The 16,002-nt window shown below is 49.4% G+C and overlaps 1 protein-coding gene across 4 annotated transcripts; it reads right to left on the bottom strand.

Moving 5' to 3' along the window:
* Window positions 1-1,503: 1,503 nt before the first annotated feature.
* Window positions 1,504-13,298, bottom strand: LOC128274720 (lethal(2) giant larvae protein). 4 transcript variants are annotated; one of them, XM_053013009.1, is made up of 10 exons: window positions 13,246-13,298; window positions 7,852-7,858; window positions 5,162-6,710; window positions 4,823-5,122; window positions 4,256-4,746; window positions 3,725-4,185; window positions 3,412-3,642; window positions 3,149-3,360; window positions 2,957-3,065; window positions 1,504-2,881 (listed from the first exon to the last, which is right to left on the bottom strand). In XM_053013009.1, exons 1-10 carry the CDS (start codon window positions 13,296-13,298, stop codon window positions 2,638-2,640), a joined length of 3,657 nt encoding a protein of 1,218 aa, XP_052868969.1. In that variant the 3' UTR covers window positions 1,504-2,637. The 4 variants fall into 4 exon arrangements, with proteins under 4 accessions (XP_052868969.1, XP_052868968.1, XP_052868967.1 ...); XM_053013008.1 differs by lacking the exon at window positions 7,852-7,858 and having other exon boundaries at window positions 13,215-13,298; XM_053013007.1 differs by lacking the exon at window positions 7,852-7,858 and having other exon boundaries at window positions 3,149-3,642; window positions 13,215-13,298.
* Window positions 13,299-16,002: the final 2,704 nt, after the last annotated feature.

Below are 16,002 nucleotides of genomic sequence, written 5' to 3'. Positions count from 1 at the left end.
TCAGAGGCGACTGTATGGTGGCATTCTTACGTTGGCGCTCCGGTTTTGTATTGCTGTTCGAAACGTTGCAGAAACACCAGCTCATTTCGCTCATCATTTCCATCTACAGTAAGCTTGTGTGTTCATTGTTGGGTTATTGATTCTAGCGTGCCAAAATAAATTTGAAAACTGCTCGTTAACTATAGATTGCACTTTCTGGATTGCGAAGCAACCAAGCAGTGATAAAAGCTCGAGCGAAAGAAGGAAACACTAAATGGCTTCCAACTGGATAGACACCGCTGATTTGTTGAGAAAAGCGCTCGACACCTAACACGCAGTGTTCGGTTGTTGCTCTTATAAAATGTCCACTACTGAGCTCACGAAGAAAGAGAAAGATGGAGAATATAACCATAAGAACGTAACGTACGCACAAACGATTGAACGAACGAAACAATGCTAGATTACGTATAACAAACCGATAGGAAATGGGGAACTATCTAATATGGTGTAATGCACTTTGAATTCGGACATACCGTGACACATATGAATATTATGAGCCTGGTAGAGACAAGAGGAAAACTTGTGGAGCGTTGTAATGGAAAAGTGGAGAAAACATTTCATAAATAAATGTTTATATATGTAAAAAATATGGTATTGTTTGAATTTTTACGCATTGATTGACAGAACTCAAATCCAACGGGAAAGCTTTCAAAGGGTTCGCATGTTCAGACCCGGAAGCTATCTGTGACATTGAGGCTGCCACGATAAGGCCAACATGATCACGTACAAAATCTTTCCGTTGTTTGGCAGATTGTAACTATGTTTTTATTAACCAACACTATCTACAATCGCTTATCGCTTCACAGAAATATATTATTCCATCGTCACGCATGGCGATAGTGGTTTGGACGCTAGACGATCCCCAGGCGACACTTTGGTACTCTAACATCGAGCGGCAATAGAAGGATTTTAAACACATTGGATAGCGAAAGTCCTTGGGGGTCATGCAGTGAACCGTTTCAGAACACCGTAAAGAAAAAAAAAACTGTCCTAGGACATACACGAAAATGAAACGAACGTGAAACAACCACCAGATAATGAAAGCCAAATGATGCTCAAGTGATTTACTTGTCAACTCACGGGACATCCATCTTTAAAGAGCAATGAATAGAGAACTTTCAAAATCTATCCGTCCAAGTAGTCGTTCGGTGGACGATTCTCTTATTAGTGTCGAAGCGGACGAATCGGCGTGAAGGTGCTAAACTGAAGAGGTGCTAAACTGCCAACATCTCTCTGTTACAACTTTCTTGGGGAAGACCACTTCAGCGGCGATCGTTACCATCTACCGAAAACCGAAGAAGTCTTTTTAATGTATGAAGCAAAACATATGTTTCGGACTCTTTGAACTCCCTGAACCGGACAGCAGAAAACAACACAAATGAAAACGTAAAAGCAAAACCCAAACAATCTTCTAACCGATTAAATAGACATGTATAATTCCATTCCGATTTCTTCTCGGCTCGTACAAAATAGGAAGATAAAGTTATGTATATATAAATCTGCTGTTCATATAATTTCTCATTTTAAAATCAAGCATATGTAAACGTCGATAAACTGCTTCTCTTTGCCACTTCGGCACACACCGTCCTTCGCTCATTGTCCCTCTGTGGCGACGATGCTATTAAGTGTAAATCGTTTGTGTATTGTCAGCGCCGTAATTCTGTTATCTCTAATTCTGAATCTGAATCAGCATCGTCATCCTTAACGATCATAAAAATACTTCAACTTTTCGATTCGTGTTCGCACGAAAACGGTTCGGGAATCTTTAACACTAGGAACAAAACATAGATAAAATAAGGTTAAGAAATGTCTGCCTAACGCCGCGCGGACCACGCGGTGTGTTAAGAAATCTATCATTTACTTTCGTTTTTTTTATTTAAAGGCCTTTCCTTTCCACACTTTTACTGTCATTTACTGCGCGACTGGAAAAAGACACGTCTGTCGTTGCGCCTTCGTGCTGATCATCGTCAAGCGGTTTGGCCCGGTCCGGCGGTGTGCTCGTTTTGATGACCGAAATATAGAAAATGCTTTATTTCTTTTGTTTTGAAACCTGAATTTTCGTTAACCTCCTGCCGTCGCGTACCCGGCCACACACTTAAGTTACGAACGCAACGCGCCCCTCGGGGAGACAGAATATAAAATGTACACTAAACTACCAAGAAGCGGCTTGCCGAAAGTTCTGGTCGTAAAATATCTATGCTCGTGGAGGACCAACCTTAAGATCAATCAAAATTGTAGCAATAAAATCTTCGTCAATCGTTGCAAGTTAGAATTGTACGGTGCAAAAACTCCTTACGACGCCCATGCCCCCCAAGTGCAGGTCTTACGGGCTTACACATTACAAGGCAATCGTGGTGGGTAGATCGTGATCCATAGCACGCTACGATTTAGATGATTGTGAAACTTCTTTCGGCGGTCTCTGCGTGGTGGAGCAAGTTGTGCATGAAGGTCTTCTTTAACTACGGCACTATTTCGTAGGTGTGATAAGTAGAGTTAAACTAATACTTTGTCGTGACAGCCCAAGCAAAAAGAAACTTCCGCGTTCTACCCTAACCCTCGCTCGCAAATGCGTTGCGTATCGTCTTTAAGTGACAAACACTAAAATTGGCTCTCCTTTCGGAGCACGGTTATGAGCGGCGGCACCGTGGTCGGTAGTGGCGGTGGAACGGAATCCCGATCCGTTCCATTTGTGGCGCTGCTCGTCGAGGACGTTGTCGTCGTTTTCGTTGTTGTCGTTTTGCTCTGTTCCTTTGCGTCACCGTTGGAAACGTTCGACGAATGTTTGACGGATGTGATGATCGATTTGATGATCGCCGAATTGGATGTTTTCTCTGTCGTATCGCTGTAGGGGGCAAACGTTAACGGCGTAACGATTAAAGACCGTTGTCTAAAAATCCGTGGCACATGGTGCACTTACCCTATACCCTTCAGGTCGCTGAAGTTGGAAGAGTTGAAGCTCAATACTTCGCTGTTCTTAGCCGTGGACGAGGACTGATTTGTTTGTGTGCTCAAGACTGAAAGGCGACCTGGAGAGTAACCGAAAAAAGAGAGACATAACATAATCTCCCACCGGGGGGCTGATGTGTTTCCCCTATTCCGACACACATACCAACAACTTCTTCGGTCGTCGTCGAGCAAAGGGTCGTCGTAGTGGAGTTGAGATGGTCGCGCACGGAATCGATGGTAATGTCTCCGATCGAGCTGGAAATCGTTTCGTTGGCCTTATTCGGTGAAGTTTCATCACCACCACCGACGCCATTGCTTAGCCGTGTCTCGGACGTGCCATTCGTCAGCAAGTGAGGGGCGCCCAGATTGGACGATCTTTCGGTGCGTTTTGCGTGTCTCTCACCGCCACCGACCTCACGCTCTGACGATGCATCCTGCTGGTTGGCATCCTCATGCAACTCAGCTCCCTCGTCGTCAGCCTGCTGCTGCTGCTGCTGTTCCGCAGTGCCATCCACAGGCGTTGCCCAATCCTCGACTTCGATCATACCGGTAGGCGTGACGGTTCGCGTAGCGGACAGACTGATCCGTTGCACCTCGGATGAGGACATCATGTAAAGTGCTTCGCCGTAGGTGGTAAAGCACAGTGATGATATGCCACTGGGAAAGTGAGAAACAAAGACCCGGAGGTCAGTATCCTTCCGATACACACTCACGTGTAGTCTTCTGGCCGTTTCCTTACTTGATATCTTCCCGGCGTACGGCAGCCGAGTTTAGCTGACGGCGCAACTCCGGAACGGTCAGTACCAGACAGTCACCCAGATTGGTCAAACAAAGAAGACTGATTTCACAGTGCGTCGTTATGTCCGGAACCCCCCCACTGGAGACCAGCTCATTGTTCCCTGGAACCACTGGAGCCCCATCGCCAGCTGTCGCCGATTGGTCTGCTGGCGCTGGCGAGACTGGTGCCGCTTTGGGCACACTCTTTGCGGGGCTGGAATGTACTTGCGTCACCGGTACGGTGCACATGAACGTGGCAAAGGCAATGCGCCGCACACGCGCTCCTTCGTGGGCTGTCAGTTTGTATTTGTTAACCGGCTTCAGCTGCGGCAGAGAGAACACCTTGAACTGTTCCTCCGACGCAATCAGCACCCGATGCGGAGCCGGACCGGGAACGTTCTGTAACTCCAATGGGACTCCATTCTGAAGGGAAGAAGAAAACGAGGCGCAATTACTTGAGGATATTCAAAAATCAACAAACATCAACACTTACACTATCGACGACGGCAATACCGATGATCGGTGCTCGGTGCTTCATCTGAATTTCCTTCGCCAGCTTGCCAGTCACTGGGGCCGTCTTGGTTGCAGGGGCCGCCGTCGGTTCTTCATTTTCACCGCTGCCGCGTGCAGCCGGTGCAGCTGGTTTCGGTGGCAAGTTCAACACAAACACGGACACACAGCTCGCATTCGTTCCGGCCCACAGCGTCGGAATGTAGACATTTTGATTGGTGATGAATGTTTGGGCAAACGTTAAACAGCGAACCATCGAGCCCATTCCATCGTCCACCGCCCTAGCTTCGATCTGCCGCTCAACGGGGCGAGGTTCGGTTTGCCCCTGGTGACCCGCAGCACCACCAGCGGTCGTTCCGCCGGAACTCGGATTGTTTCTCGTTGAGCGTCCCTTGCGCAAACGACGGAACGATTCGCGAAGTGTCTTCTTGAAAGACTTACGGCGCGACAGAGTTTCCCCGGCACCGGTAAGATCTGTATCGTGTGAAGTAAGAAAAGGTACGTATGTAGGAAATGCAATGTCAAAACTTTTGCCTTGCCGTGCACCTACCGTTCGGATTGAGCGTGCATTTGTGCAGCACCGGCACCTGGTTGCGATAATCGAAGAGCACCAGACCGTGGGCTGTACCGGCGGCAACCAGCGACCATTTGCTTTGCATCGCAATGCACGTGACGGCGGCCGGTGGTAGCACCTGAAGCACGCCAGTGAAGTGGACGCCCTCGTGGATCGGTTCATTTTCTTCCAGCAGTTGGCGCTTCACCTTCAGCTGATCGTGTCCCTTCCACACGAAGCCATCGCGATCGCTGACCAAATTCATCACAGTCACCGGCAGCGGCCCAACCGGTTCGTCTGCCTGGGACGAAGCCGTCGATGATGAGGACGAAGCACCCAGCCCGGACTCGAAGTTGGCCATCACCACGTTGCCCGCCGTACCGGCAATGACGAGCGTGCCCGTTTGTGGACACAGCTGTACCTTCTTCACCGCCAGGCGCGGATCGTCCGAGTACGGATCGAACTGGCCCGCCTTCCGGAACGGAGGCTCACCATCATCAAGCTGCTCGGTGGAGTTGCTCAGTGCACTATCGGCGAATGCTTCCTCGTCGCTGTTACTAAACAGCGGAGCCGTCCGGACGTGAAGCAGCGGCGTTAGACACACTCCGGAGCAGTCCCAAAACTTCACCGATCCATCCTCGTGCCCGGTAAGCAGTATGTCCCGAGCGTCTGGCGCGAAGTAAGGTTCTCCGTCGCCACCTTCCTCCGGTACAATACCGCCCGTGATGGGCCACGGGTTTGCGCTGAAGTCCGCCAGCTGCGCGTCGCCGGCCCGTTTGATCTTGGCGTACACTTCAGCCGAAACCTGTGAAACCAGATGGTTGCAGGTGACGGCCGAGGCGTGCAGCGAGTGCAGGTACGGGACACTGATCTGCGGCAGCGTTTCGTCGGACAAATCGTACGCCACCAGTTCCTCCTCGAGCAGCACCACCAAGACCTGGGCCTGGTCCGGGCGTTCGTCGTCGAACGTGACGAAGAAATCGATCACCTTCGAGGTGAAGTCAAACGCCACCTTGGCACCGCCCTTGCAGTGTACCGACACACACTGATGCTCGCCGTACGCCGACCGCGGCATACCGCCCGAGAAGATGACCAGCTCGCGGCGCCCGCGGTACCCGCGGGCCAACCGGTCGATCGCCTTGCACGGATCCGGACCGTACGGGACGTACTTTTGGTTTTCCGGCGGTATCGGACTGTCCAGGTCCCAGGTTGCGAACGATCCATCCGCGTGGTACCACGTGAACTGTGTTCCGTCCGGGTCAATAAACAGTCCCACGCTCTGGCCGTGGCCGGGCGATATGAACGATTGTTTCACGCCGGCTGCCTCGAGATCCCACAGCACCGCCAATCCCCGGTTGTACGCGATCAGCAGGTGGTTGTGGTTGGTGGGCAACTGTTTGACCGATTCGATCGCACCCGGGTTGAGCTTGTAGGCCGTGGGTAGTTGCTCCAGCACCACGTCGTGGTAGATGACCGACTCCTTCACGCTGAAGCTGCGCACATCGAACTGGTACACGTTGCCACCCTCCGTCCCGATCCAAACCGTGTCCTTCAGGTACGAACAGCAGAGGGAGGAAATTTTCTTCAGCTTGCCATCGAACGCCAGATGCTTGACCGCGACCAGCAGCGTACCGGCCGGTTCCCAGAGCACGAGCTGGTTGGAAGCGCTCAGCGACAGGAGCCGCCCGGTGCCGGGAATCCACTCCAGCATCTGGACGATCAGGTCGGCCGGATTGTTGGTCGGCGACGTGTGCTGACCGTAGAATTCGACGCCCGGTCGACCAAACACCTTGATCACGCCACTGTTCGTACCGATCGCCATCAGCTTACTCTTCGGATCGAACGCCACCGCGGACGGTTTGTGGGGAAAGCCATGTTGGGCCGTCTGGAAAAAGGGAAAAAATGAAACGGACGTTAATGAAAGGCGATAGGGCATTTTAGACCGCTCACGAAAGCAAAAATGATCGTTCAAAGTATCAATCGATCAGGAAGGGGCCAAGTTTTGATTCGTCGATGGTGCTTTTGATTCCACGAGCCATTGGGACCGCCCCGCATGGTAGCGCAATGCGTACCAAAAATTATGCTGCAACAGCTGCGCTGCGCGTAACCTAAACAACGCCTATCCGAGAATTAGCCCCAATTCTTCTTTCCCGAGTTGGGCTGCCATAAACTAATTACTTCGGGCGTGCTCTCCCGAAAGTCATTCAGCGTGCGCGCGCGCGTTACTCACCAAACAACCCTGCTCCCCACATAGTATGCCTGCCCAAAGACCACAACCGGTGCCGCAATCAGGTTTACTAGCGGGCAACCCTTGCGGCTCAGAGTGTGGCCGTTTCGAAATAGCGGTGGCAGCGCACCGCAAGAATGGCTGGGATTTTTACAATTGTACCTGCTACGCGCGGACCCAATGCCCGCCGCCACCGGTGGTCGGTTATCGGGGTTCGAAGCAAACGAAGCTTTTCCTCGAGGCCGCCATCTTAGTCATGTTGCGACGCCAAAGTTTGACACGGAGCCCGGGGCTACGGACATTGAGATTTATAAACAGTGGAAAAAAACACGGCCAAAGGGGTGCGGAGATTTATCGCTATGTAAACACACCAAACGCCCTAACACGCAGCAGGTGAGCTGCTGATAAGGGGACAGACGGATCGAAGAAGCTGATATCGGCCAGCCAGTCAGCCAGGGTGCCGGAGTTGTAAACCCTTCGATGGAGAAAAGGAGTCAGCGGGCGAGTGCTCTTCCACATTCGATGATTAAACCCTGTGAGGACAAAGCAACTACCCTTCGCTCACCGGCCGACGATAAGGGGATCCGGAAGAGCTCGCAGCAACCCTCCTCATTCGCAAATCGATAAGCACACGCCAAGTGCCGTGCGAAAAGGAAACACAGAGGAAAGCAATTTCTCAATACCAAGTACACGGGTCTTAAGTTACTAGCGCTCTACAACAAGTCAAACAACAGGCGTTCGTTTTCGGGGAGGTCGTCGTCGTGTGCTCGGGAAGGTTTCATCTACATCCTTGGGCGACAATATGCCTTGGGGACAGCAGGTTTGATAACAAACCAATAGAGGTGCTCGCGCGCGCGCACGAAAGGGTTGGGTACTTCGGCTCTCGGCTCTTATCTTAAGTCAACACCGAGTACCGAGTGGCCACAAAATGGGGCTACGCATTGGTGATAGTGGACCGCACCCGACCGAACATACACGACGCAGGTGCCACGCCGCTGGCATTATTGTTATGATTTCTTTTTTTTATTTGCGCGACAATTTTTATTCTCTGTCACTCGGCCATTACGCCTCGTGTTTTTTTTGCTGTTGTGACATCAATGATAAAACGGGTTCGGAACATTGTTCCGAAACCAAAAAGCCCCGAGGCACCCAAATCTGAAAGAGAAAGAGAACCCGGTAGCGTCTAATGTAAATCACATCTCGCGGGCGCACAACAAAGCGTATCAACACGAGCAACACTTTCGTGTCCTGACTTTCCAGTACGTTAGGGTGTGGCCAAGCGGGAAACTCTGGCAAAGGTGTGGCACACACACGAACGACCGTCCTGGTTCGCCAGCAAAAGACCAGAACTTCTTCTAACCGTGATTGAAGTTCTCTCTAACGGTACCTTCTCTCGAGCACGAAGCATAGCTAATGCCGGTTGTGGACCGGACTGCGGTGCATCGTGGCAGAGAGGTGCGCCGCCTCGATGCGGCTACACAACCCCGCCGCTCGCGGATTAGGATCGCGGGCCGGGCACAGAAAATCGTGACATTCAATGGCTTAATGTTGCAATTATGATATTCGTTCGGGCTAGCGCGCGCTTCTCCGAGACCGTTCCATTCTCCACGGACAGGAGGACTTGTTTTAAAATCTGTGGTGTGCAACCGGTGCCAGCCACGGTTCCAGTGACCTTTCTCTTCGAACCACAGCGACTTATCATCCGAGGCATCTTCTAGCCGGGGACTGCGGAGTGGAAAAAGCCACCAACACCATTAGGGTCCGCGTGTGCTACGTCACTACGTCAAGCCAGAAGTAATTTACCTTTCCTGGTGCGCCGCCAACTCGCGCGCACTTTCTCGTCTTCGCGGCCCGCGACGTGTGCGAGACGAAATTAATAGAAAGACAACCTAGGAAGGGAAGAGTTGTTCGTTGGGCGTTGGGTGCGGCAGTTCAAGAAGAACCGTTATTCTTGGCTTCGGCCGAGGAACCACACCTAACCCAGCGCACGGAGCGATTCCAAGCTCTGGCGGACATCGAACGGGCAGCGCATTGTTTCGTTCTTTCTTTCTCCGCTACGTTGGACGGACGGCGATGAGGAGCTGATCTGATTTCACGGTGCAGCGCCGCAGGATTGTCGCTGGGGCTCTTTGCGTGGGCTCCCTGCTGCAGCCCACACTTTGAATCGGCCCCCGCAATAAGGCCCCCCCGAAATGTGGGGCATTCCTCCAGAGCCCGACAGCGGGACGCGAGGATCGCCGAGATCGGTGTAGCAGCCACAGCATCTTGTGGTGGTCACCTTAACCAGGCACGTAAGAAGGGTTTGTGTAATAAAGTGGAAGCTGGGGGGTTATATTTTATGCACCTCAAACAGTGACTCCAGTGAGGTGGAAGAAATTTATTTGCCGGCGCGATCGGGAGCAAAAAGGTTAACAAGTGCAGCACACTGGACACCACCAGCACTGGTGCCGCGGACCCGATGCGCCGTATTGCTCAATTCGATGCTACTCCGATGCAATGGGTAATAAATTTGCAGTACGAACGAAATGGCTTCGTTTGCGGACCAGGCAGAAGTGAACACAGTGAGTTCTGTTTATATTGTTCTCGTTTTTCATTTGCACACACATCTGGTGTTTCCTTTAGCGCTTGGAACATACACAATGTTCGATAAATAATGAGATCTTATTTTTTTAATATAAGGTTGGGGAAAAAGTCATACATTATTTAAGATACTTTCAATTGTCCGATGTGCGTCAAATATGCACCGTTTTTTTTAAAGATGTATTGCCTTTTTAAAAGGTACCTTCAAAATGCCTCTCTTAAACAAGCCTGTGTCGTTATTGACGAAAAACTCGAGCAATCCATTTTCACAATCCTTTTTTGATCTCAATTTTTCATCATTCAGGAAATTTTGTAATCCGCGAAAAAGGGTTTCAATCGCTTAAAGCAAGGACCCGACTATACGGTGGATGCAATAAAACTTCCCAACCAAGGTAACGAACTTTCTGGCGAGTCAGTAAATACGTGTGTGACACTTTGTTGTCCTCGTGGAACACAAAACCTCTTCCGTTGGCCGATTCTGGCCGTTCCTGATCAATCACTAGCTTCAGACGGTGCAGTTCTTGATAGTAGAGATCTGACTTTAGTGTTTGGCCACACGGAAACAATTCATAATAAACCATTCCTTCCAAGTCCCACCAGTAAAACCTTCCTGGCCGTTAGTTCTGGTTTTGCCAGCGGTTGAGTTGCTTAAAGACGCTTAGAGCACGATCGTTTTTGCTCAATATTGTCGTACGTATCCCATTTCTCATCCCCGGTATCCGTCCGTTTAAGAAATGGGTCGATTTCATTCCATTTGGCCAAAATTGCGCAGATGGAAATTCGAGCCATTATGTTTTTTGGTGCAAATAAGGTGGCGCCCAAACATCGAGCTTCTTCGTGAATCCAGCTTTGCGCAAATGGCTTTAAGCTGTTCGATTATTGATCTTTAGCTCCTGGCGTATCCTCTGAGTACTAAAATGCCGATCAACTTTGATTATTTCTGTGATTTTATCAACATTTTCGACGACCGGTCTGTCTGTACGAGGTGCATCTTTAACATCAAAAATAACTCAAACGGGTTAACGAAACCAAAATTTCGCGTAGCTTTCTGTTAGAGTATTGGGACCAGCGAAAAACGTCGATTTTTTTTTAGCCAACCTAATATGTATCAGTAGATTTAGGGCCGTATTAAAGCCGCTTGAATTGGTGGAATGTAGTCATAAGATGATCCTTTCATAGCCAATTCAAGCTGAGGAAATAGGACATAGTCCTCAGGTGACAGATCAGGTGAATACGGAGGGTTGTTGTCCTTTTGAGCGGTTCTAATCATGTCTTTCGAATTCTTTTCTTTAGGCCGTCTGTTAAGTCATGCGGAACAAAACGAGCACAAACTTTTCTTTTCTTCAGATCCTAAAATTTTCCAAACTCTTAAAACCGTTTGCTCTACTCATATATAGTCATCACCATAAACTTGTTGTAACAAAATTAAATATTGGCTCTTTGCTTCATGTTTAAAACACGTCATCTACTGACAGTTAAACCCGCATAACTTGTTTATCTGTCATCCAATTTGCGATAAATTAGATGCGTTTGATAGAGGAAGAACGTACCTTCCAACTGTTAAAAACTAATAGATATAAATATGCCTCGGTCCGTTTTTCTAAGATAAAAGAAAACCAACAGATATGGCTGCATTTTTTTAATGACATCTTGTTTTTTATCGAACATCCTGTGTTAAAGAAGAGACTCCGAAAGAGAAGTGCATAGAGTAAAATATGTGGAACATAATCCATATTGATTTCGACCAGTATTGCTACGATCTCAACACGACAAAGGGCGGTTCGAAGATCAAGTGCGCCCTACCCCCCGCAAGCACAATGAGCCCCCCGAAAAATCACCCTCTACTGTCGCTGAAATCAGTTACTTACGACAGAAAAAAAGCTTTGCGCTACTGTATCCTAAACACATTTGCATGTTCTAGGCCCCGTCTCTGTTGCGTTGCTCCCAGCGTCCACAATTCGCCCTCTGTAGGCGATGGGAAAACCTTAAACAATAAGCATCGCGAACGGACAATAAGCAGATAAACGCCCTCGAGTATCATGTTGCAATGTTGTAGGCAAGGGGTTTTTTTTCTTCTTTTATCAACCCGCTCTACACCGGAACACACACCTATCGCGATAAAGAGAACGAGACAATTCTCTGTGGCGGTTTTTAATTAACCTTCTCTTTGGTCACAACATTAGGAGGCATTATTAACGGGGCGCGATTTGCTTTCCGTTGGTTTTTTTTGGAAGCCTTCAAGTATTTTTCTTCTAGTTTGTAGAACGTCCCAAAGTGCGATACGACCACATCAGGTGACGTAGGGGTGCGAAAAGCTCCCATAGAAGGCCCCGGCAGTGTGAGTTTTTGATGCATGATGTCTTTTAGCGACATAGAGTTCACAAACCGCGAAGCCAGTGCGTTCTGTCACAAGGTGTAAGCCGTACGATATCTATGGATGTTGGAACTAGCAGCCCGCACAAACGAGGTAAGACACGCATGGGTAGCACACACCAGAATATCGCGCCCAGGCTTATCGGAGTGACTCAACGCACCTATCGGCCGGACACCGGCCTCACTTTACAGTGAGAACCGCCGACGATGACTCAATGCACCCACCACGTGGAGGTGCGTAACGCGTGTGTAAATGGTGTGACCGGTTTCCAGATTTTTGATCGACTGATCGCGTAATTATGCAAACCTGGGTTTATCTGATTCACTTGGTTCATGTTTTATAAAGACCTTTTAAAAATACTTCGAGTGGTGGGAAATAAAGCCTTATTCGTCGTAGTAAACCTCCGATCGCTCATCTATTAGTTTCGTTAAATAACCTGCGTCCAGCGGGATCTAATTACGCCCATATCTTCATCCCTTTTATTGCGCGTCATCCCCCTATTGGAAACAGGCAAGCAGAAAGCTCTTGTTGCGTTGATGCGTTCGACTTTAATTATTCCACAGTTGCAGATCACGAGCAATTTATGCAATCGAACATCGCGCAACCTTGAGACTTATTCCGAGCCTATTTAAAGAAGCGATCATTAAACGAAAGTGTAATGTACTTCAGCTACTAACAAACCTTTGACTATGGCCATTTGCCCCATTAGGCCACGGTATTGGTTTTGTTCTAATCAGTTATGGTTGCCGATTTACCGGGAACCTTTCATTAAACGATTGACTGACTTCCCTTGAACCCGCTTCTGTTGTCTCCATTTTGAAACCTATCGCGTACCAGTGGTTCTACAAGGTGTGTACAGCAAAACCTCCAAGTACCTTACTCGTTCAGACGTCCCTATCGGTGGTCTTTGCGGGTGACCTACCGAAGGGCAAGTTCTTGGAGTTTTCCTATCTCTGCTGCTGTTGATATTACGGGCTCGGGGCGGTTACAAGCAATTTGCATGAAGACCTACGTCAATTGCGCAAATGTAACACGGCCTTCCGGTGGTCCTCCACGGTCAATGCTGACACAATGCATCGGGCCCGAGGCTACCCAGGAAAGAGAGACACGACTTTCCGCAGAAACGACAAACATTCGACATTGGTCGACGGAAACTTCGCCCAAAGAAACTATCCAGACCAGGCTATCTAAACAAAACTAAAACTTACCCGACGGAATGCAAACAGTTCCTTGTTCAGCTTCTGCCGCTCGGTCGAAGGTTGTTGGCCTTTGCCGCGTATAAACTTCAGCATTGTTCTTCCGTTTTTTTTATTCGCCTCGCGGAAAGATGGAACGAGAAAGCGCGTTCTTGTGGCTGCCCGATGCTCTGCTTCGGCTTTCCTTCAAAAGCTCGGGAAAGTGCTGCCCCGCCTGGCCGCGTCTATTCCGTTGTTGAGAGACTGCACACGCTCTCTTTCGCTCCTGTGGCTATTTCCGGGCCGGTGGTAGATTTTACGCGCACCGTTGACCAGACCAAATCCTGGAGGAGCTCCTTTTCTAGCGCTCACGAGTCTCCTGCGCTCTTTCTGACGCGTTTACCACCTTTCGCTATTTATTTCTTTACAGCCAATTCGCCGATGGATGGATTCCTCAGGTGTGATTTGTGTTCGTCTATTCTCTGTAGCTTCGTACGCCGCACTGCTTTGCATGAGCAGCAGACGGAGCCCGAGTGTTATGCTTCTATGCTTCACTGGTGGCCGGCCTCAGCGTGGGGCATTTTCGCCGACGTTCTCTGGCCGGGTTCTACGCGATATGGCGACGGGTTCCAATGTGAGCTTCTCCAACGACCATTCAGTACAGCGAAGCGACGCTGGTATTTCAAACTAAAGTATTGAAATTTCCTTTTTTGTGTGAATATGATTCGACAATACCCAAAATCGCAGGCCAAACGAACTGAATCGGGGCTCTCAAAACGAGCAGCAAAAAGGCACACACGGAGAGGTTATTTTTCGTTGTAAATTCGGTTGTAAATTTGGCCACCAATAAACACAACAAGCCCACCGCGCCCACCGTCAGTTGGTCATCCAAGTTGAGTGCCTCAAACAATCTGGAACTGAAGCTGCGGAAGAGAAACGGGAAGAAGAAACAGAACGAAAAATTAAGTTAGTTTCTAATGAGGATCATGGAAAAAACGGATTTAACGAAATCAATCATGATTCGCGCACTGCGGGTTATCGGATAGAGACCTTCGCCGTTAGCCCGGGTTCGATCGATCGATCAACCCATTTAGTGTTCGGCACACTTTAACGCCTCACGGGACGACACGGAACACTAATCCATCATTTCCGAACTGCAGTTGAAGGTAACGTGTGACAGTAATACGATCAATCCACCTTCGCCGAAATGGCGAGAAAATTTTCAGAAACGTCGCACTCCCGACGGAAAGACGCGCGGTCACTCTACAACGGATGATGACCGGAGAAAGCGTTAGGAGTGAACCTTCTGTCACCGAACAACAGTTAGGGAGTGATGAGGGTGCCGCCAACTGCAACCGTGGTACGTGAAGAAAGGGCTTGTCGTCACAGGGTGGTGTCGACTTAATTAGAGAACCCCCTTCGACCGGAACACCGTAACATCGTGGCCCATTTCCTGCCATCAATGGCGGTAGTCTATGTGATCAAACGGCTCTATCGCAAAGTGTCCTCTGTTTCCATGGGACTCCGCGCGGTACACTTGCCCCATGGTTTGTCCCTGCCATTTCTTGCAAACACACACACACTCGCACAAAACGGTGATGCCTTAATACCATATACTCTGTGCGATGATGAGTCACCGGCCACATGGAGAAGTAAACATAACAAACCAGAAGAAAGAAGTGAAGAGAGTGAAAAAGATGGCCAACCAACGGATGAAGCAATGATGAAGCTCTGATTGAGCACAAGAAAAGTAACAGATCGGTTGAGCTTTGATGTAGAAAAAGTGAAAGAAAAAACATTCTTTGCTTCCCCACCACTTTGGGGGCGCAAGTATCAAATTCTGGCCCGTTCCGATGAGCCACCAGCAACAAGCCAAGCTCGTGTGGTTCTTTTCTTGCCCAAAAGTCAAACCGGTTATTTCACCCACCACCACGACAGAACAACAACCCCTCGCGTGACCACAGCCACCAATGGGCCCGGGCGCCCCTCCGCGCTCGATCGAGTGATGATCTGATCTGCAATTGCGGTACACATAATTTGTTTAGAAAATAAACACTACCCTAACGTGGCCACGAGTGCCGGGAAAGCACTTAACATGTGTGTGCGGTGAGAAAGAACACACAAACGAACACACACACACAGTAATGGGGGCCCGCCCGGCACAGTACACTAATTGCATACGTTCCATTACCATTCCCCAATCAGCCACTTGATTTGGTGTTCTATTTTTAAACTGGCTCATGGCGAGGGTGGCCACCAAGCGGGAAGGCGAAGGAAGCGATCAAGTTACATCTTTTCCGGGCAGGACTGCGAGAAAACCGAAACCACCATCGTTTGTGTATGTCAAAGCGACAAATAAACAGTTCAGAAAATGATGCAACACTCAAACCCCGGGGGAAGCACCAAGGTGGGGACGACGATGATGAACCGGATTTCAATGTAGACATATTTTAATGTGCTCCACAGCAGCCCCAAGATGGCCCCGCGATTCGCAACGATACCGCAACACCCGACCCGCTGAGGTGGATGAACAAATTAACATCGGCAAAGAGCTAACGGAGGGGTGTGACATGTGGCCGCGGGTGGCCAGAATACGGGCTATTCGGTGTGTATAAAGAAAGCCATGACATCATGGGCCGACGACGAGCAACAACAAAAACACACACCCGCCCCGACAAGGGGATGCCATATGCTCTGAGGAGCATATTGGGGTGACGGCGGTCGATAGCGTAAGCCATCAAAGAGACTGAGCGGCCATGCAGTGAGTCAGGAAATGGAACGGAATTAGGGTGGTGACAGAAGCGAAAAGGAACGCATAAAA

This window comes from Anopheles cruzii, chromosome 3 (assembly GCF_943734635.1).
Source record: "Anopheles cruzii chromosome 3, idAnoCruzAS_RS32_06, whole genome shotgun sequence".
NCBI lineage: Eukaryota > Metazoa > Arthropoda > Insecta > Diptera > Culicidae > Anopheles > Anopheles cruzii.
Note: the sequence above shows the minus strand (reverse complement) of the source record. Positions and strands in the feature narration are given on the sequence as shown.

Coding starts and splice junctions, on each gene's coding strand:
- LOC128274720 (XM_053013006.1), bottom strand. CDS start 13,298: ATGCTGAAGTTTATACGCGGCAAAGGCCAACAACCTTCGACCGAGCGG. Junction 3,643..3,724: donor GTACGCCGGGAAGATATCAA/GTAAGGAAACGG, acceptor TCACTTTCCCAG/TGGCATATCATCACTGTGCT. Junction 2,882..2,956: donor AGCGACCTGAAGGGTATAGG/GTAAGTGCACCA, acceptor TGCCCCCTACAG/CGATACGACAGAGAAAACAT.